The 23,430-nt window shown below is 39.3% G+C and overlaps 1 protein-coding gene across 1 annotated transcript; it reads left to right on the top strand.

The window, feature by feature from the left end:
* Nucleotides 1–1,459: 1,459 nt before the first annotated feature.
* Nucleotides 1,460–22,877, top strand: PDGFRA (platelet derived growth factor receptor alpha). The gene is given in 25 exon segments (XM_069977628.1): nucleotides 1,460–2,135; nucleotides 9,684–9,747; nucleotides 10,350–10,679; nucleotides 10,794–11,060; nucleotides 11,987–12,117; nucleotides 12,871–13,039; nucleotides 13,254–13,443; nucleotides 13,898–14,013; nucleotides 14,142–14,268; nucleotides 14,373–14,566; nucleotides 14,910–15,004; nucleotides 15,552–15,684; nucleotides 15,792–15,896; nucleotides 16,022–16,132; nucleotides 16,639–16,792; nucleotides 16,957–17,123; nucleotides 17,286–17,395; nucleotides 17,485–17,607; nucleotides 17,895–17,931; nucleotides 17,934–18,005; nucleotides 18,250–18,349; nucleotides 18,438–18,543; nucleotides 21,440–21,623; nucleotides 21,626–21,674; nucleotides 22,059–22,877. Coding segments are annotated over 25 exon segments (3,330 nt in total). The 5' UTR covers nucleotides 1,460–2,087; the 3' UTR covers nucleotides 22,207–22,877.
* Nucleotides 22,878–23,430: the final 553 nt, after the last annotated feature.

Raw genomic sequence — 23,430 nt, forward strand, 5'->3', positions numbered from 1 at the left:
CGGTATCCTGTTAGCATTCCAAAGTGAAATCTACTCATACATTAGCCTGCAATGATTTCCTGAAAAAGCATATGGAAGCAATAGTGTGTCTCTGCAGTCACCCAAGCTGAAGATATATTAGTGGAGAGCAAGCAAAAAAGCTGCAGGCTATATGCTAGACAACTAGAAAGGCAATATAACAAACAGTAACATATATATATATATATATATATATATATATATATATATATATATATATATTGCTGTCACAATATATGTATTTCTACAATAATCTTATTCTTCATGATTCCAAAAGTTTGCAAAATGTAAAAATAAATAAAAAAACACTAAAAAGCAAAAAAGCTGCAGGCTATATGCTAGACAACTAGAAAGGCAATATAACAAACAGTAACATATATATATATATATATATATATATATATATATATATATATATATGTTGCTGTCACAATATATGTATTTCTACAATAATCTTTTTCTTCATGATTCCAAAAGTTTGCAAAATGTAAAAATAAATAAAAAAAACCACTAAATTATAATATGTGCCAAATGCAACAGGCCACCATATGTAATCCTATACACAGAGCACAACACTGGGTCTAAAACATTTTATTACTTATAGATCCTATCCAAATGCATGTATTAAAATACGGGTTTTTTCAGACTTGGATTTTCGAACACATGGTTACAATTATCCCCATTTTCATTGCACTTCATTTTAGAATTTTGGAGCAACAGCGCCCCCTGCCTATCAAAACAGGAAAATTGCTTTGGATTCGATTGTCAGGCTGTTGGAATTGTGCTTGGAGTTATATACTTATATAGTTATATACTATAGTTCTTGGAGTTAATACTCTTACCATAGTACCTGGAATTGTAATATTCCTATGACTTAATGTATCAATATGATAGCTGGGTTATAGTCACTGGGTTGATGGGTATATTATGTAGATTGATTGATTTGCATGTGTTTTATTCCTGGGTATTATCATCTCAGACACAGAAGTTACTAGATGATTAGTTTAATTCTTTGTGTGACCTGTGAATGCAGCCCCCCATTGTTTATGGCAAAGCCCCTCAATCCACATAGTGCTGAGGGCAGTTGTTTATAGCAGGGCTCTTGTAAGGGGATGTGTTTGTGGATAGGAAAGTCAGCTAGTCTGGTGGGGGAGTAGCCATTCCTATAAAGAGGAGGGCTCACTTTTTTCTGACATCTCTCGGGATGATTAGTTTTTTTTTGGGGAAGGATGGACTATAGCTTTGGATCAATTACATTACTCAGAGCTCCAGTCTATTACAGTGCAATCTAGGAGGAGGGTGATCCACAGGATTCTCTGGATTATACTTATTTCATGCACAGTAGATTTAATACTGACAGCTAACATATACTGAAAAGGTAAGGCACACATATAACCATCCATTTGCATGTAAGCTTTTTCTCTTATGCAGTCACACATTTGCTAGACATAATATATATATATACAGTTGCAGGATCTCTTTGTATAGAGTTGACTTGCAGCTTTTTACAGAAGGTTCTGAGAACCTCAATGGTTAAGCCCATAGTCCACTAGGTAATCCTGTATTAAGTGTAAAGCTTATGAGAGAGTCCAAGAAGATTTTGGCAGAGTAACTTTGGATCTACTCCTTGGGATGGATGGTGGCTGATGCTGAGGAGACGTCTACTAAGGGTCTACTGTGCAAGAAGAAGAAGAAGAAGGAGGAGAAGAACCTTCCACTGTGGATCCTGTGGATGTACAAAGAGCTATTGCTTTGCTGGAGCTGAGTAGATGATTTCATGCTGGGGAAGGTCTCAGGAAGGACTCCATCTGCCTGGGGGTCTTTGGATGGTTCTTCTTTAAGGCTTGCATGCACATTCTACTTTGGGGCAGAAGTGATTGGCGGCTAATGACAACCACATTGTGAAGGGAAGGCTCCTCACATAGTTGCTGGAACGTGGATTGCTGGAATTCACTCTGGATTGGACCTTATTTTTCCAAGATCTGAGGATTGTTTTTAACTTCTTTTTCTATGATCTCATGTAAATAAGACATCAGGGACAGCCCCAACTATTAGGGGAGAAATCAGCAATGTGGGGTTCTTGGGTTGGCTATGAGAAACTTCTCCTAAGATCTAAGGTAAGACTGTTCCATTATGTTGCAGAGTTGTCTCCCTGTTCTCTTGTGAATTTCTCTGAGTCTGGGTCCTATTGTAATGTTGTGTCTAAGGTCCCCACCACCATATGTTTGCATCTACTTGCCATGTCTATTGCTTGGAATGTTGTGTGGACTTGAAAGGAATGGGCTGCTCTGTACATGGCATTTTCAGCTCATTTCTGATTTCTCTGGTCACCACTAGACTTTTGCCCTCTTTGCCATCCCATCTTGTCATGGTGGAGACCTTCAATGCTTTGAGGTGGTGGGAATGACTGTCTTGGAGCATGCAGTAGTGAAGTGGCTGATGTGTGGGGAAATTCTACCAATAGATCAGGCTTCCATTTGTGCTCCATTTGGCAGGAAGCCTATAGAAATGGGCCAGGCTAGTTGGCTGTTGTTCTCTATGTAGAACATTGTTGGAAGCTCCTTCTGCAGCACAGCATCCAAGTTACATTGCTAAACTGACTATAATATTTGATGTTAAGTCCCCCAGAGCTAGGAGCCTCCAGGAAAGTTGGAGCAACTGGACTATTGTTCTTAAAGGGATAACAAAGATCAGAAAGTTCTGTCAGTCTTTGCTGGTTTGTTATGGTGACTGTTTATAGTAAAAATAGCAAATGAAGTATCAGCTAGGGTGGAGGCGCCAAGTTATTCCCAAAACTTTCCCTAGAAGACAAGTCCTTAGATGTCATGTTGTCATCACTGTGGTGACTCCTATTACCTGTATCTATTCCCAGGCTAATCCAGAGCTATCCTGTCTTTTGTATTACTCACAGAGAAGAGGGAAAGATAAGATAAGAGCATTTAGAGTCCTTGCTGAGTTCTATATAAAGATTCCAGCAAGACATAGAACATCTGTCTGTTCTGGGACTATGCGAACAACAGGACATTGCATCCATTCACACCTCTTACTCCAGATCTGGGCTTAGTCATTCTTTGGCCAGTCTATATTTTATATATAGCAACAAATGCATTTCATGGAGATAGTTTGTCATATGGTTACATTGGAATATCACCGTATATAATCTAGAATTGCAAAGCTTCTGCATTATCATAAGTGATGGCATTATCGCACATGCTAATAGGCTAGGCTCTGCTCCATCTGTGTATGTGTAGGGGGTCCAGACATTGGGGATGGGATAACATGATGGGATAATAGACTGGAACGATGAGTTGTTGGAGACTGTATTAAGCCAGAATTATGTGATAGATTTCCTTGTTGTGTGTGTGTATATATATATATATATATATATATATATATATATATATATATATATAATTTTTTTACATGGAGCAAGTGGCATAAATTCCAAAGTGGAGAAGAGGAGATAAATCCAATATACTGGAGCAACCAGTTTCAAAATGGACTGGGTTCCCCCTAAACTGGTGTTTAAACCCTTTGTAGAAAGATGAAGTCATAGTGGTAGAATGATGGGTGCAAGAGACAAGGAAAACCCTTTTGTTGGGTACATTTCTCTGCCAGGGAGACTAGTAATAATTGATTATAGATTCTTTCTATCGATGCATTATATCGTGGTACTATCTTATCAATACTCAATAGGGATTAGCACATAGTAAAATTTCTGGGGTGTATGTAGGTGTAGATGGGAACTAAGTCTTCTCTGTGTAAACAAATTGATGCCATCAAAGTTGGCTCTGGAGATTGCAACAGACTGATATGGAGGGAGACGCCAGATCTGTGGTATGGAACACATTATGAGAGGGTACAATTTACTCCCCCTTCTTCCAGATGTGCCACACTGGAGAGGGGGTGGGGGCTGCATTCACCAGCACTGGCTCTACTTTAAGATGGGGACTCCAGAAAAGGGGGTTGGGAATCGCTCTTGTTTATATTACAAGGTGTTGGTGCCAATTTTATGCCAGGAAATAACCTATTTAACAAAATAGGGTGTAAAATGTTTTATTGCATTTTCTCTATTTCATCAAGCTTGTGTGTGTTTTTTTTTTTTTGGGGTGGGTATTTTAACAATGGATGGACATTTTGGCTCCAGTTGAGATATACAGTAGTTCTTGATAGAGAAGAAAAAAAAGAAAAACAAATGACCCAAGAGTTGTGTGGGCAGCCTGACACAATGATAAAGAGAGGCACTGCTATATAGTCAGGGTGGTGCCTGGCGGATGTGCTGGATAACACTGGAGCCTGAGCACAAAAGTTCCCTGGAGAGAACTGTGCGCAAACTTTTACACCCTGCAGAAAGTCACTTACACGGGGCTCTGCTGCCCCCTGCTGGTCATTGCGGGGTGCAGCAGCCGCCTCCTATTCCGCATTTCCTAGTTCCATTCTGTTTTCGTTTCTATTGCTATCATTTATCAATACTTCATTCCTATTGTATGAAGATTATGCGTATAGTCTATTTATTTCTTTTACATTTTTTTTGTATAATTAATGTAAATATGTCTGAGTTAATATTGATTTATAAGCTTCTTTTTATTTACATTTGGTTTAAATATCATTTTATTAGTCCTTTTAGTGCCCATTTGTTCTTTGTAGGGTTATGCTGTTGCACCTATTTGAGTAATAATTCTAAATGAGTCACTTACTAATAAAAATCTGTCAATAAAAGTGGTAAATCAAAGTTAACATTTCCTGCATTAGAGAATATGCTAGCAGTATTCTAGTTCATACCAGGCTGGTGATAAAAAGAAAAGTCACCTGGAAAACAAATCCTGCATTCTCCATGTTTTTTCAGCTGGGAGAAACTTTAAGCAGAACACTGTCCAGTTCTTTACTGTTTGCTGCTCCCAGGTGACTGGTTAAGATTGAGATTTGAGGTCAAATATTCTCTTTGCATAGTGTTCATAAACTGAGGATAACCATTACACGTGTAAGCTTGGCCCTATGCTGATGACTTTGTCACTGATAATTCCTACCATATCTAAGATGCCCATAGACTGCATTTAAAAGTCAGTTTGTATTATATAGTAATAGTATATTGTAGGGAATATTCCAGTGTTTCGGTTGCTTCAACCATATTGGGAAGTGTAGTCAGCTGTATGCACAAGTACATATCTTTGCAAAAACAATTTCTTTTCTTTTTTTTTTCTTCTTTTTTTTACAGTCAGGCATAGATATATGACCCACAAATGGCATGGAAATAGCATTGTCCACACATTTTGGTAACAATTATGAGAAATAGAATAATAGACTGTAAATCCCTAATAGAAGCCCACAGTTGTCTTTACCTACATTATACTGAACAGCTTCTATTTCCCAGTCCAAAGGCACAGTAGTGGCTTTGCATCCATCTATGTTACACAAATACAGCTTACATCCCATAGTTATCATATTTTTATCTGTTTGAGCTCTATAGAGAGGAGCTAATGTATTTCTATCAGGTTTTTCACCACTTTTTTAATCATTGAAGTCAATGGCGGATACAGAAAAGGCACAGAAGTTAACTGATCATTTCTTAGTTAAGAATATGCTTTTAAACCAATAGGACTGGGTTCATATTGCATTTTTGTTTACCCCTCACTGCTGTCAATATATAGTTGCTGTTTTTAAGACATAGTCGACAAGCAAAAAATTTGTAGCTTGCATCAGTCAATGGAAAATGGATTCTTCTGTAAGGCATACAGCAGCATACATTTTTGGCATCCAATAACATATGCGTTTTTATTATAGCCAATAGTATAAAACATACACGTGTAACATAAACTAAAGAGCATTGTGAAGCTTGGGTTCTGCTGTGAATGGAGCAAACAATGCAGATGTTGCCTTGGTTCATGATATTTCCATAATAAAATGAAAAAATAAAATATATCTTTTTTTTAATTTTTAAAATAATTTGTTGGTTTGCATTACAAATAGGATGAAAGATAATTCCCATTATATAAAATATTGTTTTGTACTTTAAAGACACTATCATATATGTCAGGAGAGAAGTATGTCAGGTAGAGCACCTTTGGCTGAGTTTTCCAACCTGCGGCCTTAAAGCTGTTCCAAAACTGCGATTCCCATCCTTTGGCTGTCTGGACATATTGGGAGTTTTGCACCAGCTGGAGAGCCATAGTTTGGGAAACACACTGACCTACAGTGATTCAACAAGCACACCAGTTATCAAAATGAATTCCTTCTCCTATTATTACATGAGTAAAATTATTATGTGAATACAATGTGAAGAACAAACATAACAAGATGAAAAATAATTACGGATAATATATATATAAATATATATATATATATATATATATATATATATAAATATTTCATGTTTCTATGCTTGTTCTTTGGTGTTAGAAAAGTTTCTAAAATTATTTTACTCATCTTATTAATTTAACATATGGTTTATTGGTTATATTTTAGAAGTAGTGCAATGAAATAACTCCAGAATGAAGGAACCAGTAGCAGCAGCTGGCACTGCATCCTGATGCTTGTAATTGTGCCACCCTGGAGAGACACAGGCATCTAACTCTTTGGAACATCTGTATTAAAAATGTGTGTAACAGTGACCTCTAGAGGTGACTAAGTGTACAGCTGCAGTCACAACTGGCTGTTCAAAGTTTAGCAGAGAGAGGCTCATGTCAAAGTGTTATACAATTCCCAGGACATTTTTTCCTCCCACAAGGTCTTTGCTCATGATTTAAAATCTTTCCAGCATAAGTTTTATGGTGTGATCTTATCATTGTTCTTTTTAGATTTTTTGATATATTACAGTAGACTGTATCCATTATTTCATTAAAAACTGTGCATGCAAGACAGTTTTAGGAAATTCTAAGAAGTAAGAATGAAGGATTGTGGATTATCTGATTTCAATGGGTTATTGGGTTGTTATGTATACATATGACTGGTATCTGCTAACACTTGCTGTTTTCTTTGCCTGCTCCTTAATATTTCTATTGAAACCTCCCCTATTTGTGTTCTGGATATAGAATAGTCTCCAGTGTGTGCCAGTGCATACTGTTTATTGTACACTAGGCTCACATCGCATATGGGAATTCGGGTTTCACATTTGTTCACACAACGTCTTTTTTAGGCAAAATAACAGCCGTTGTTTGATAAATGACGGACAGAAATGATGATCATGAACACTATTATATTAAAAACTGACTTTATTTTGCATAGAAAATGTTGTGTGAACATTGCCTTAATTTGTAGAAATTGGATGTTGTATGCTCTTGATGTATTCTATACAGTTCTTCATGTCTGCCATTGACGCATGATTATTTTTGCATTGTTATATTTACATACATAACCAACCACAGAATAAATGGTACTATAGATTACCCAAAGTGGGTTATAAAAATATAACAACCCAATGTGTTAGATCTTGTCCTGTTATGTTTATCATTTGTATCTGATCCATGTTGCTCAGCCCTTTTATAGATAAAGGATTTTACTTGTTGATAACCAGCAGTCTAGATGTGACTCATACAAAATCATTAAAGGGCCGAATGTGATAAAAGAGAGACAGACTAGCATGGGGGGGTCTTTGAAGCACTGGAGGTTATCTGGCTGCAAATTCTTATGGCCCTACTAACCACAATTCTGTGGATTTTGATCTTAGGATTTTAGTTAGTTATTTTAGGCTGATTGCACTTGATGTTATACAGGGAAGCGCTGTGGCACCAAAGCTTAAAGGGGTTTTAGAAAAATTAAAGGTTATCCCATATCCGCAGATTAGTAGTAGAATCATAAGAACAGAAGTCACTTGTCCTCCAAGTGAATGGAGTGTCAACACAAAAGTCATTTCTCCATGTATTCTCAGTGGGGATTCCAAGCATTGCTCACTCCAGCACTTGGCATTGTTTGGAAGCCCTATAGAGAATGTGTAAAATGGTGGCTGAGCATAGTCACTACATTTACTTGGTGGACATTTCACCTCCCTTCTCATGATCTGTGGGAGTCCCAATGGTTTGACTCCAACCAAGCAGCCAGTCATACTAAACCCTGTGGATAGAGTATAACTTTTAAGTTTTGGACAACCTCTTTACGAGTTAGAGTATCTAACTCGAGAGAAACCAAGTTTCCTTTCTTACCCTAAAGCTGGCCATACACATTTGATTCAACTTGGTCAAACCAGCAGATCCTGGTGGGGTCAGTCATATTTGACATGTTTGACCAACACCTGTCTAAAGCGGACTGATATTTCATTATCATATCATAGAGCAGGAGGAGGGAGCAGTCCCATAGATGAGATGCAGGATTTGTTCTGCTGTTAGTCTGCCTATCAGCAGCAATAATGCTTCTTCCAGGGCAGGGACCCCTTATAGGGATTTGCAGTGTATGGTCCCCTGCTTGTGCATGGTCATATACTAAGATATGAGAACTTTGACCCTTTTTGTTGTATTACATACTTCTACTACTTTTTAGCCACATGCTGTGGTCACACTCATCATGTCCATTTTTCAGCCATTAAATGAAGGGTGATATCCTGAGCATGTGAACTCTCATGAGCATTTATGAGTCAAAAAAAGTCTTGCACTTGCCCATACTAACCAATCAGGTCTAAGCTTTTACTTCGCAAAGGACCTCTGATAAATAAGAACTGGAATCTCCTTGGCTACTATGACCAACTTCTCCTCTTCAGCTTCTCTGTTTATTTATTATTTATAGCCCCATCCACTTAAAAGGTAGGGAAAATGTGTGATCATATTAGGTCTTCATAGTCTCTGGTTCCAGAAACCCCACCCATCTTATGGACCCTCAGTGCATTTGGCATCAGCTTTAAGAAACAGCTGGATAGATTATTAACAACTTGGTAAAAGAGAGACTCTAGGACAATATTTCTTGGTGATTACAGGACATTGGTCGTGATTCAGTAATGTTCTCTTATAATCTTTTGTTGAGTGTTATCCAGTTACATCTGTAATAATAAGTGAAAAAATAGTAGACAAGTAGTTTAAGGCTCAACATCGAACGCAAATCCCAGAATTTCAAGTGATGCCAGGGAATGCTGAGCCGCAGCGACTGCCAAAGCCCAATAGATGCAGACACTGAGGCTGTAAAGCACTTCAGCCAGGGAATATACAGAGTAGGCTGTGTTCACACTACGTATATTTCAGTCAGTATTGTGGTCCTCATATTGCAACCAAAACCAGGAGTGGATTAAAAACACAGAAAGGATCTGTTCACACAATGTTGAAATTGAGTGGATGGCCGCCATTTAATGGCAAATATTTGCTGTTATTTTAGAACAACAGCTGTTATATTGAAATAATGGCCGTTATTTACTGTTATATGGCGGCCATCCACTCAATTTCAACATTGTGTGGACAGATCCTTTCTGTGTTTTTAATCCACTCCTGGTTTTGGTTGCAATATGAGGACCACAATACTGACTGAAATATACGTAGTGTGAACCCAGCCTAATTATATAGTATAAAAAGACCCATCTCTAGTATGGAGCTGTCTGTAGCCATGCTAGGGGATGACTGGCTGTATAATACATTGTCCTGTATATTTTTAATCACTATTCCAACTATCCTGTAGGTCTTATATATGATGATTTGCTGTGTATATTATTGTCAAACTAAAAACACATTTATTTATATTTTTTTTTATTGCAGTTTCCAAAAATTATGGCCCCAGCCACAAGGACGTCCCTTATATTGGGATGTGTCCTACTTATTGGTAAGTGCCTTGTCTTTTGTATTGTAATCTCTTTGTAAATGGTATCCTGTTTGATGGTTGTTTGCTAGATATAGTACTACCAGGATTACATTTGACTCATCTCTTTATAATACCCAGGGTATACATAGAAGAAAGGGGATCCCATAGTAAAGATTGATATAGGCCTGCTATTACAGCATCAGATTTTACCCCCAGGGCAGGTCTGGGGTTTATCACCCCCCATGTCTTTGCTGGAAATGCAGTTCCCTGGGGAGTGAAGGCCTGCATAGTTTGTTACCTGTAATAAAAGTAATTGGACCAATCATGGTCTTTCTAGGGCCCCTATAGCAGCCGCATGGTCTGCTTCTGTTCTATGTATGACATTGATGATACCTTGTATATGAAAATTGTGACCTTTCTGATTATACCATTGAATTATCAGAGAATTGTGCTAGTGGACAAGTGTTGTACATTATAGCATTGTACATCTTTACCCCATTGTTAAATGTCAAAAAGAATATAAGCCATGATCGTATTCCATGATTTGTTTGCCACATATTTGAACCTAGTGTTTTCTGTATGAGTTAAAGGGTAAACTAACCATTACCCATATTGTATTCTAGGTCCGTGGCTTATCTGTGGTCAGCTTCCCTTACCTGTGATCTCACCGGCAACCAATGAAACAGTCATACAACTCCATGATTCCTTTACCATAAGATGTACTGGTGATAGTGAACTGAGCTGGGATTTCCCCTTATGGGATGATGATGAAGACGATGAAGCAAGCAATATTGTCATTCGCAGTGAAGAAAACAACAGCGGCTTATTTGTATCTGTGTTAGAGGTTAAGAATGCTTCCGCCCACCATACAGGAACCTACACCTGTTATTACAGTGAAATCCAGAATGAAGATATTGAGATCAAAGGCACAGAAATCTATGTCTATGTCCCAGGTTGGTTACATGCAAAAAAATTGCAAAACATCCATAAAATTAATGTTAAGAGTGCATCAGCTTGTATCTATCATATCTATTGTATAGTACATCCATGTGCTCTCTTTTTTTCAGATCCTGCAGCACCCTTTGTCCGATCTGTCATGTTTGACCATATCATTCTGGTAACAGAAGATGAAATTGCCACTATTGCTTGCCGTATCACTGATCCCAATATCCATGTGACTTTACGGAACAAAGATGATGGCAAGATTGTCAATGCCCTCTATGATAGCAAACAAGGCTTCCTTGGGATTTTTCCCTCCGGTAGCTATATCTGCGAAACAACAGTCAATGGCGTGTCTTTTAAGACTGATGATTATATAGTGCAAACATGGAAAGGTACAGCCAACATCTACAAGTGAACTGTTACTTGCATGTAATTTAGTGTATACATTGTCTATGTTTCTTCGGCTATAAGGCTGTAGTTGTATGGATGTCCAGAGTAGTGTTCCCCAACCTGTGACTTTACAACTGTTGCAAGGTACAACTCCCATCATGCATGATGGGAGTTGTACCTTGCAAAAGCTGTAGAGCCACGGGTTAAGAAATACATCTCTATAGGGACAGGAACTGACTTGCCTGTAATAACCATGTTAATGAGGAGTGAATATGTTATCATGGCCACTAAGTCACTGCTACAATGTATAGATTGGCTTCCTATAAGCAAAGTGTCACTTTTTCTTTACCATGAGTAGTGTTTGTATTAAACAGATCAATATACTGCTATACATGTAACAAGTTGTGAACATTATACAACATACTGTGCAACTTAAAAAAATGCATGTCAGATATACTCCTGGGGGTCTAATCCTATGTACATGACTTATGACCCAGATCATTTTTTGGAATGCGAATGGACTTGGTGTCATCAGTTTTCTCCAAAAGTGCAGAAGAATGTGTATAAGGGAATGTGGGAAAGCCAACCCTTCTCTCTAATATTACTTACGTAGTTACCAAGTAAATTTTTAAATTCTAAACATGAAATATAATGGAGGAATAATCAGCCAGATAATGTATATTCCCCAAACAAGGGATTGGGCATAGTTTGCCAGCAAGTCCATAGTCTCCATAATAAAATATAATGCAGGTGAGAAGGCTTAAGGTCTCTCAGTCCTGTGTTTGTTACTCTTTCTATTTCCTACCGTAATAAGGAAGTTCTCACACTTTGTCTACTTGTCTAGAATGAAATAAGGAAGGAATATTCAGTCTAACTCTTTACAGCTGTATTACAATGCATTTAAAACATTGCTCTTTCTTTCTTGCAGCAAACAAGAACATCAGTGTGGAGATGCAGGCACCCAAGACGGTTTTCAGATCAGGAGAAACCATCACTGTTTCCTGTGTTGTCCTAGAAAATGAGGTTGTCAATTTGGAATGGAATTATCCAGGGCAGCATGTAAGTAATGATAAAAGATTGGACGAATATTTGATTTTGCATGTCCTTGAATAGATATCTGTCTCCCAACACACAATCACAGCATTTTCCTGCAGCCACCACTAGGGGGGCTCATTTGTTACCCCACTATTGAGCTCTATACACACTGTATTTGTCTGTATACAGTGAGCTCCTCCTAGTGGTGTCTAGAGGCTGCCAAAATATCATCAATTAAAAATTGTTCTATTCTTAGTTTACAATATTAGTGTCCTAGAAAGGCTTAGTCATGTTTTCTTGTTGCATAGTCACTACTAAATGTAAAGCATGCAGGTATATTAAGCAAAGTAAAAAGTGAAGAGGCTGCAGTGTTCTTCTGAGTACCACGGCCCCTTTAAAAAACAAATTTACAGGAGTGATGAGAGTTGGACCATCACTATTCTATTTAAGGATATGTCATTTTTTTCTAACCTTAGAAAACCCCTTTACAATAAATTCAAATCTACTGCTGTGGATTTTATTACCCATCAACTTCAATCAGTCTGCAGAAAATCTGCATTAGTGGCCTTTTCTGATATTCTGAAGACCCATTGAGGTCAATAGTTAACATAATACTCAGCAGATTTTGCTCAGCTGATGCAGTACATGTGAATATACCCTTAATATTATAACTTATTGAAAGGAAGCAGGGGATTTGAATATAAAGGTGTTAAAAATGATCCAACCCCATAAAGACATAATAAATTAATGAACGTTTCCTGTGTTTTCTGTGTGCAGAGAGTTGGTATCAAGAAAGTTGAAGAAACCAAGGTTCCTAAGCTAAGGCTGGAGTACACACTTACCATACCCAATGCAACAGTCATGGATTCTGGGGAATATGAGTGTGTAGTCACCAATGCTATAGATGACGTTACAGAAGTGAAAAAGATCAACATGACAGTTCATGGTAAGTGCAAATCAAGGAGTATCTGAGGAACATTTTATCCAGTCTATCTATCTATCTATCTATCTATCTATCTATCTATCTATCTATCTATCTCCTATCTATCTATCTATCTATCTATCTATCTATCTATCTATCTCCTATCTATTTATCTATCTATCTATCTATCTATCTATCTATCTAACTAATCTAACATGGATTTTCTCTTAAATTCCAGATAAAGGGTTTATAAACCTGAGCCCTCATTTTGGATTACTGGAATTTGCTAATCTTCATGAAGTAAAAAGTTTCTCAGTGGATGTTCATGCTTATCCAGCTCCCAAAATGTTCTGGTTAAAGGACAATGTAACATTAAATAAGAGCTTGACAGAGATCACCACCAGTATGCTCGCCACACAGGAGGCTAGGTAAATTTATCGATTTTTCAAATATTGACATGCTCTTATTGTATTCTAGTAAAAGTATACTAACTAACATCAGTGTCCCCCTTATTGCTGCTTTCCATCATTTGCAAAAATACAAATTCCAACATGCTGGGAGATGTTGTTTTGCAACTGCTGGAAAGCATCAAGACAGGGAACACGGCATTATATAATACTCAGAACTAGACAATTGCTCTAATCAGCAACCCCATTTCCTAGGGGTCCTTTAAGGATAGGACAGAGTCTATTCTGTCTCTTGCTCAGGGCTGCTCTGTATGATGGAGATGGGTCTGGCAACAATTCGTTCATCTCCAAGTGTCCAGTGTTGAGTAGTACCATCCCTGGGTTCAACAATAGCATTATAAGCCTATAATTCAATATATTCAATTCAATATATTCCAATAAGCCTGGAATTCAATATACTTTTTGTTTATTACAGGTATATAGTGATGTTGCAGCTTATACGTGCCAAGGAAGAAGACAGTGGGCTTTATACTCTCGTGGCCCAAAATGACATGGAAATTAAAACATACTCATTTGAATTGCAAATAAAAGGTGAATGTAAAAAAATTAAGAAAATGTGTATATATATATATATATATATATATATATATATAAAATTATTATTATTTTTTTTAATTAAAAATAGAAGCTAAAGTTCTCTTATTTTCTAAATGTTCCAGTCCCGGCATTGATATTACAATTGGCGGATGATCACCATGGATCAACAGGACAACAGGCTGTAGAATGTCTGGCTAAAGGGATGCCTGTTCCTGATGTGGAATGGCTGGTCTGCAAAGATATAAAAAAGTAACTATTCATAGATTTTTTTTCTTTATAGAATAAGTCTATGATGTGTTTTAATATTAAGGAGAACTTTTCATTTGTGACAATCCATATATTTTGTATTGCAGGTGCAATAATGATTCTTCTTGGTCCATTCTGGTCACTAATGGTACAGAGATCAGCATGGAGACCCATCAGGACAATGCCAACACAGTGAAGAGCCAAGTGACCTTTAAGAAAGTGGAGGAGACGGTGGCCATTCGCTGCATTGCAAAGAATGATCTTGCTGCTGTTGCAAGGGAACTGAAGCTGGTCGCACCTTGTAAGTCACTTACCAGTCACTATATACAGAAGTTCCATAGTAGACAATTTATACTAAATGTTTAGCCTCCTAGAAATCGTGATGTAATCCTAGCTACAGACTTGTTACATTGTAGTATGTGATCCCTGGCATGGCTTATATGCCATTACAGAGATGAAATCCCAATAAAAAAAACAACCATACATCATGGGTAACATTAAACGGACCCTGTATGTAGAGGTTAATTTCCATGAATTGTGGACACATTAAATGCACCTTTTATGGAAGATGGACTTTGTAGTGAGATTAGAATTGTTTGATCTGAATTGTGAATTAATCTATGATTATTACTTCTTCTTCAAAGCTCTACGCTCAGAACTGACAGTAGCAGCTGCAGTGCTAGTATTGCTGGTGATAGTCATCATCTCACTCATAGTCCTTGTCATCATATGGAAACAGGTAAGAGACCAGATTCTCTCATCTACATGTCTGCTTACTAGAGATGAGTAAATCTTGAGTATGCTTGGGTCTGTCCAAACCGAAGTGTGTGGCATGTGATTACTGGTTGCCTGAAGAAGTTGGATGCAGCCCTAGGAAGTCCTGTTAAAAATGGCCTATGGCTCTATACTTGTTTTCCAGGCAGCCATAGGGTTGTGTCCAACCTCTTCAGCCACCGGTAATCAAATGCCGAACATTTGGGTTCTGATTGACTCGAGGATACTTCAGAATTAATCATCTCTACTACTTACAATATCACAAAAGGGGTGTAACATGAAGATTCTGGGCCTGTGACTAGACCCTGCAACTACAACGTATGATTTATAATAAGGGAGCCTTCTCAGTGGCAGAGGGTTTTTTTTGGGTGTCCCAAGTACTGCTGCTATTATTGCACCACCTATACCATATAAGCAAATAACTATGTTTCAATAAATTGCCAAAGTCATACGATATAATATTATGTTTAGTATTATTATTATGAAATATTAAAGCAATATCTTATTTTCAGAAACCAAGGTATGAAATCAGATGGCGAGTCATAGAGTCCATAAGCCCTGATGGTCATGAATACATCTATGTAGACCCAATGCAACTGCCTTATGATTCCCGATGGGAATTTCAAAGAGATGGACTTGTTCTCGGTAAGAGGATTTATTAATATGTGAATATGGCTGAAATCCATGGCCTTTTATAACATTCTATGTGATATACTGGTGTGAGTTAATGGATTTAATTTGGTATTGTGCAGGTCGAATCCTCGGATCTGGAGCCTTTGGCAAAGTAGTGGAAGGAACTGCATACGGACTTAGTCGTTCACAGCCTGTGATGAAAGTGGCCGTCAAAATGCTGAAGCGTATGTTAAAAATTATCTATCTATCTCCTATCTATCTATCTATCTATCTATCTCATATCTATCTATCTATATAAATTTTATACTTCTGGCCTTAGTTTAATGCAATTTTTGCACCTTCCCAACAGCCACTGCTAGATCAAGCGAGAAACAGGCTCTGATGTCTGAACTGAAGATAATGACACATCTTGGGGCTCATCTGAACATTGTGAACTTGCTGGGAGCATGCACCAAGTCAGGTATGTAATGACTGTGTTACCTGGACAAACCCTACATCTGTTCTTGTTAGTGATGGTCTGGATCACAACAAACAATTTTGGGTGGTGCATTAGCTTATTTCTGACTAATGGCTAATCTAGGCCTTGCCATTCGTAACCGCTCATGGCCTAGGTGGCTACTTACCAATTTATTCTCCGGGTTTTAGTTGCCTTTATAATAAGTTGCCTTTAGTTGACCTTATATAAAGAAGGTAATAGTAAAACCCCTAAATGCTGGAGTAGTAATTAAACTATAGGTGTGTTGTCTGTCACCCTGTAACCTGCTCTGTACTGACAAGGGGTAACAACTCTGAAACAGTTGTCTACAGATGGGTAACTTTCCCTTTTTGGGAGTTCTTGGCTTGGCTTTAAAAAATCCACAATCACCTTCTAAGGCTAAAGCTTTTTTTTTTTTTTGCATATGCTTCTTCATAGTTATGCATGCTGTCCAAAGTTGTATCTATAATGTGTTGCTATTTAATTTCCAGGACCTATTTATATTATTACTGAATACTGCTTTTATGGGGACCTAGTGAATTACCTGCACAAGAATCGGGATAATTTCCAAAGTCGGCATCCAGAGAAACCAAAGAAGGACCTTGATATCTTTGGTCTGAACCCAGTGGATGAGAGCACCAGGAGGTAAGACATCGGCTATACCTATAAATATAACACTAGCTTTATTCATGATAAATAGCAATAGGTTATCCTTGTTCTATGGAATCTAGGTATATAAGAAGAAATCTTCTTTCAACCCTAGTGAGCAACCCAAAAGAAACTTAAAATGTAATCTCTTTATGTTTCAGCTACGTGATTTTATCTTTTGAAAACAATGGTGACTATATGGACATGAAGCAGGCTGATACCACCCAGTATGTGCCTATGTTGGAGATGAATGAGGCTTCCAAGTATTCTGACATTCAGAGATCTCTGTATGATCGCCCTGCGTCTTACAAGAAGAAGCCTATGTCAGGTAAATGCCGATGTATATTTGCAGAAATTTAGACATTTTATGGATTTTGATAGATATGAATGACATATTTGAAAGATAGATAGATCTAGTGCAAACTGTACTCAAAAAAAGCTTCACTTCACAAAGTTGTATTAATGTTTTTTCTCGCCTTTTGTTTAATAGAAGTGCAAAACCTCCTGTCAGATGATGGATTTGAGGGCCTGACTCTACTGGATTTACTGAGTTTCACATACCAGGTTGCCCGCGGCATGGAGTTTTTGGCATCTAAGAATGTACGTCCAGTACACCGAGTGAATTCCTTTATGTTCCACATACCTTCTAAAGACCCTAATCTCACAGTATTTTGCTTATCCCCCTGCAGTGTGTTCACCGTGACTTGGCAGCTCGCAACGTCCTGCTGGCACAAGGGAAAATTGTGAAGATCTGCGACTTTGGTCTCGCCAGAGACATCATGCATGATTCCAATTACGTATCAAAGGGCAGTGTATGTATCAAATCTACCCATCATTTACAATGTAACATAGATGGAACATTGTAATTACCATAACCACACTTCACTTTAGAGCAGAAATGACTGGTGTACATGTAGTTCAAAGTACAGTAAATTACATGTCGTTCATTTTCAAACCCTAAATCACTCAGTGCACTGAGACGCTCATATAGGACCACTCCCAAAGTTTACTGGATTTAGTTATAAAGCAGAAATTCTTGTGTCTGAAAAACAGAGTTCTATGGGTGACATTAAGTTTATTATGTTTTTTTCCTACACAGACTTTCCTGCCGGTAAAGTGGATGGCACCAGAAAGTATCTTGATAATCTCTACACAACCCTTAGTGATGTGTGGTCATTCGGGATCCTGCTCTGGGAGATATTCTCTCTTGGTAAGTAAACAATGATGAGATAGATAGATAGATAGATAGATAGATAGATAGATAGATAGATAGATAGATAGATGGCCTTTAGACCCACCCAACATTCCAAGTTGTCCAAGTTTCCTCAACCAAGAAAATTATGTGAATTTTTTAACTTTTCTTTTTCAACTTTCTCAAATTTCCTGATTATTTTTGAAAACTGAACATACACTGGCAGAAAAGCATATGTCTTAATAATGTATTATATTTGTAGGTGGGACACCATATCCAGGGATGGTTGTAGACTCTACATTCTATAACAAGATAAAAAGTGGCTACAGAATGGCTAAACCTGATCATGCGACTCATGAAGTGTAAGTATGCAGCCTTCAACGTGGTTGACAGCTAATAGTCTTTATGGTAAATGTTACATTTTACTATAATGTTGCTCGGTCTTTGTAGGTATGACATTATGGTGAAGTGCTGGAACAGTGAGCCAGAGAAAAGACCTTCTTTCTATCATTTGAGTGAAATAGTTGAAAGCCTTCTTCCTGGGGAATACAAAAAGGTAAACATATGGATTATGGTTCTTGATCTTCCACAACATATGATTTCATTATATTTTATTATAAACCATTCTATTTTTATCTGAATAAGCATTACATGAATCTCGGGTATACATGACTCTGCAGTTAATATAAACCTAGTACTAGACCGAATCAACAAAACTATAAAAATGTAACTTCTTAATCTGGCTATAAAGACCAGATATCTGGTGGCCATTATTTTGCTTACTAATATTACACCTGATACCTGTATTAGGCTAGGCTAGGGATAATCTCCCACCAGTGCATTGGTATACCGATGCCGCAGAGCTGCCCATGCTGAGAGCTGGCATAGAGTTCAGCAACAATTTATCAATTTATGCCTTTGTAATATATATATATATATATATATATATATATATGTTACAAGTGGATGCCACAGCGTCTCAGCATGCAGCTGCACAGGGGCGTAACTAGAAATGGCTGGGCCCCATAGCAAACTTTTGATTGGGGCCCCCCCCTCCTCGACCAACCACTATGCCATCAACACACCCAGCTCTACACAGGTTCTATACACCATATAAATTACACTGCAGTTATATTAAGTGACTCACAGGGGACGCCTTCTCTCATTAGAGTTGTTTCCTTTTCATTTTCTTCTCCATCTGTCCTGGGCCATTATAAGAACTCCGAGCCACGAATCCACAGAATCTGCCAGACAGACAAATTAGGCTCTGTGTAGACAGCTTATAGATTGCCCCTTGTTCAGTCCTCCATATAGATGGCCCCATGTGCATCTACTATAGTAGAGATCCCCCTCTGTGTAATCCATTTATAGTAGATGACACCCTCTGTGCATCACCTATATCAGAGGTAGGGAATCTCTGCTCTCCAGCTTCTGCAAAACTACAACTCCCATCATGTATGGACAGTCAAAAATAAAGCTGTAGTTTTGCAATAGCTTGAGAGCCAAGGTTCCCTATCCCTGCCCTACAGTATATGGTCCCCTCTGTGTAGTCCTCTTAGATGACCCCTCTGTGTCAACCCCCCCAAGTGTAGTTCCCCTTATAGATGCCCCCTAGTCCCCTTCATAAATGGCCCCTCTGTGTAGTTCCCCTTTTAGATGGCCCACATTCCCCATAAAGGTAGCCCCCAGTGTTGTCCATCCCCGTCCCGCATATAGGTAGCACCCAGTGTTGTCCATCCCCGTCCCGCATATAGGTAGCCCCCAGTGTTGTCCATCCCCCATATAGGTAGCCCCCAGTGTTGTGCATTCCCATCCCCCATATAGCCCCCAGTATTGTGCATCCCCCCATATAGCCCCCAGTATTGTGCATCCCCCATATAGCCCCCAGTATTGTGCATCCCCCATATAGCCCCCAGTATTGTGCATCCCCCATATAGCCCCCAGTATTGTGCATCCCCCATATAGCCCCCAGTATTGTGCATCCCCCATATAGCCCCCAGTATTGTGCATCCCCCATATAGCCCCCAGTATTGTGCATCCCCCATATAGCCCCCAGTATTGTGCATCCCCCATATAGCCCCCAGTATTGTGCATCCCCCACATAGCCCCCAGTATTGTGCATCCCCCATATAGCCCCCAGTGTTGTCCATCCTTAGCCCCCAGTATTGTGCATCCCCAGCCCCCACATAGCCCCCAGTATTGTGCATCCCCAGCCCCCACATAGCCCCCAGTATTGTGCATCCCCTTCCCCACATAGCCCTCAGTATTGTCCATCCCCAGCCCCCACATAGCCCCCAGTATTGTGCATCCCCTTCCCCACATAGCCCCCAGTATTGTGCATCCCCTTCCCCACATAGCCCCCAGTATTGTGCATCCCCTTCCCCACATAGCCCCCAGTATTGTGCATCCCCATACCCCCAAAGCCCCCAGTATTGTGCATCCCCTTCCCCACATAGCCCCCAGTATTGTGCATCCCCTTCCCCACATAGCCCCCAGTATTGTGCATCCCCTTCCCCACATAGCCCCCAGTATTGTGCATCCCCTTCCCCACATAGCCCGCAGTGTTGCTCCTCTGATTAAAAAAACAAACAAACACATAACTCACCTAACCCCACGCTCCCCCGTCGGTCGCCGGTCTCCTCTTCTCTCTGCCTCCGCCCGATGAGCAGCCCTCTGGTGAAGTCCCGGCAGCGTCATCGCTGAGCGCTCAGTGTGCGCCGCGGCGGCTGGGACTTCCGGTTTGTGTTCTTAGTACCGGAAGTCCCAGCCGCGGCGGCGCACACTGAGCGCTCAGCGATGACGCTGCCGGGACTTCACCAAAGAGCTGCTCATTGGGTGGGACACTCTTGTGATCGCAAGCGGAATGCTTGCTTGCGGTCACAAGAATGATTGACAGGGCGGGAAGCCTATGGCTTCTCGCGCTGTCAGTCAGAACACTGAACACCCGCTCGGCCCGCTCGGCCGCCGGGTGTTGCAAGCGGTCATCTTCGGGGGGCCGAGGCCACGGGCCCCCTGATGTTAGGGGCCCCGTAGCAGCCGCTACGGCTGCTACGGCGGTAGTTCCGCCCCTGCAGCTGCAACTACTGTACTGTGAGCACCACAAATGGCCGTCTGCGCCTGCAGTGCATCATGGTAACCCCTCCCCTACCACAGTCAAGTTTAAATATCAGTCTAGTTACCGAATAAATGACAATAGGACTGTCTGGAAAACTAACAGCTATTTTTATACATGGGCACCCAGATTACATTAGACCTTTTTTTGGGTGCCTGACAGAAACTAAGGGACTTGCCAACAAACTGACAGCCTTGTCTCAGACTGTGAGATTCCAAGAAGGAGATGCAAGGCTTGATATTTTAGTGACATCGCATTTGGTGTCAGAAGTTGACTCTAATATTGCTGGCTGATATGAAAGAACGTGTAATAAAGTCTGTGTAATTGTCACTGTTTGTAGTGCTACGAGAAAGTTCTCCATGACTTCTTAAAAAGTGACCATCCTGCCGTCACTCGCATGAGAAGTGATAGTGACAATTCTTACATTGGCGTGACCTACAAGAATGAGCACAAAATGAAGGACAGAGAAAGCGGCTTCGATGAGCAGAGGCTTAGTGCTGACAGCGGCTACATCATTCCTCTGCCGACATTGACCCAGTCTCAGAGGATGAGACCGGCAAGAGAAACAGGCACAGGTAACTAATCTGATTATGAACATATACACACATTTAGATGTACAACAACTCTACATATTGTATGCAGAACATTAAAGTGTATTGCCTATTAAATCATGTACTCCCTGCAGCCTTCTCCTTGTCCCACTCTGAGGGTCTTCTATACCAACATCACTCCAAGTGTCTGGTTAACACATAACTATACATCACAAAAGAATACACAATATTCAGCTGTGTGTAAATTTACCCTAGGCCCTCGTACAGGCAAAGGCCAACTGTGCCTATTGGTACAGGTAAATGTAATCCTCAGAATTCAGAACCAGGCATATGCATGGCAAAATCCAGAGTTCTTTATAGCATCATTTTTGCCTATTAAAAATGTATATATTTATTTTCCCTTTCCAGCTCCCAAACATCTGATGAAAGTGCAATTGAGACAGGATCCAGCAGCTCCACATTTGTCAAGAGAGAGGATGAGACCATTGAAGACATTGAGATGATGGATGACATTGGTATAGATTCATCAGATCTAGTAGAAGACAGTTTCCTTTAAGATACATGTGTCTCCATTCATTTTACTAACCACATCATGAAATAATACAGGAAAGGCTGTGAAGTCCAGGGATTCTAATTTTTTTAACTTGGAAAACCACTTTGTTGCAATGGACAACATGAGAATGAACAATTTGCCTTGTGAACCATCCACAAAGAGCACAGGTACCAGCAAGGAATTATTGCCTGTTATGGAGGCCGCAATTCTGGACTCATCCCAGTGCATTTTATCAAACGGTACATCTTAGCATCTCAGTATATTTTCCTATATATATATTTTTTTTACATTTGTGGACGGACATGAGAACAGTAGCTTTGTACTTCAAGGGCATTCTTGACTCCAACAGACATCAACCTGCAGCTGAATTTCACCAATGTATTTATGTAAATAGTAAAGAAATGGACATATTATTTGGACTAACTAAAAGAGACCACTCGAGAATTCTATGTGCTATATTTTGTACCAGGAGCTGCTGTTATACAATTGTCAAAGACTTTTCAAACCACTTAAAGGGACTAAAGACATCTCAGAATAAATGTATTTCTTCAAAGATGCAAATGTACACAGGATAGAAGGGTGTCTATGCCGTAATAGCCATTGGCGCCATCTTAAATGTTGTTTTGTGCAAATAATACAAATATCAGTATTAATACTAGATGAATTTTGTAAATCCTGAAGTTATTAACTCTAATCCGACTGACTTTAAGGACTACCTTAACTAACAGGAGGCTGTGGGTATTTTTCTGTGCATTAATATGGTACTTCTTACAGATCAAATAATATGTAACAGAACTGACTTTTGAGTTAGCTGAAAAGTATTGACCACTAGAGTCTCCATAGGAAAGACAGCATTATATAGATTGTGGTTTGTTCTAGCATAGTGTTTTTAAACCCTTAACTACATAGAGATGTGTAATTTTTAAGGAGGACTGGATTAATCTCTATCAACCATACTTGTAGAACCTATAACAATAACAGGCATAGCCATACACAGGAATAGTTAGGGTATACATACATGTTGCAGATCTACTATGGACTTATGCTGCAAATCGTAAGGTCCCTATACACAGCACCCGCAGCTTGTGTGTGAGTTATTAAAGGTGTATGGGGACCCTTATGCTGCGTTTACATGGAATGATTATCGTTCGAATTTTCGCAGTAACGATCACATTTGAGCGATAATCGTTCCGTGTAAACACAGCAAACGATCAGTGATGAGCGAAA

The sequence above is a fragment of the Dendropsophus ebraccatus genome, chromosome 7, assembly GCF_027789765.1.
Source record: "Dendropsophus ebraccatus isolate aDenEbr1 chromosome 7, aDenEbr1.pat, whole genome shotgun sequence".
Lineage (NCBI taxonomy): Eukaryota > Metazoa > Chordata > Amphibia > Anura > Hylidae > Dendropsophus > Dendropsophus ebraccatus.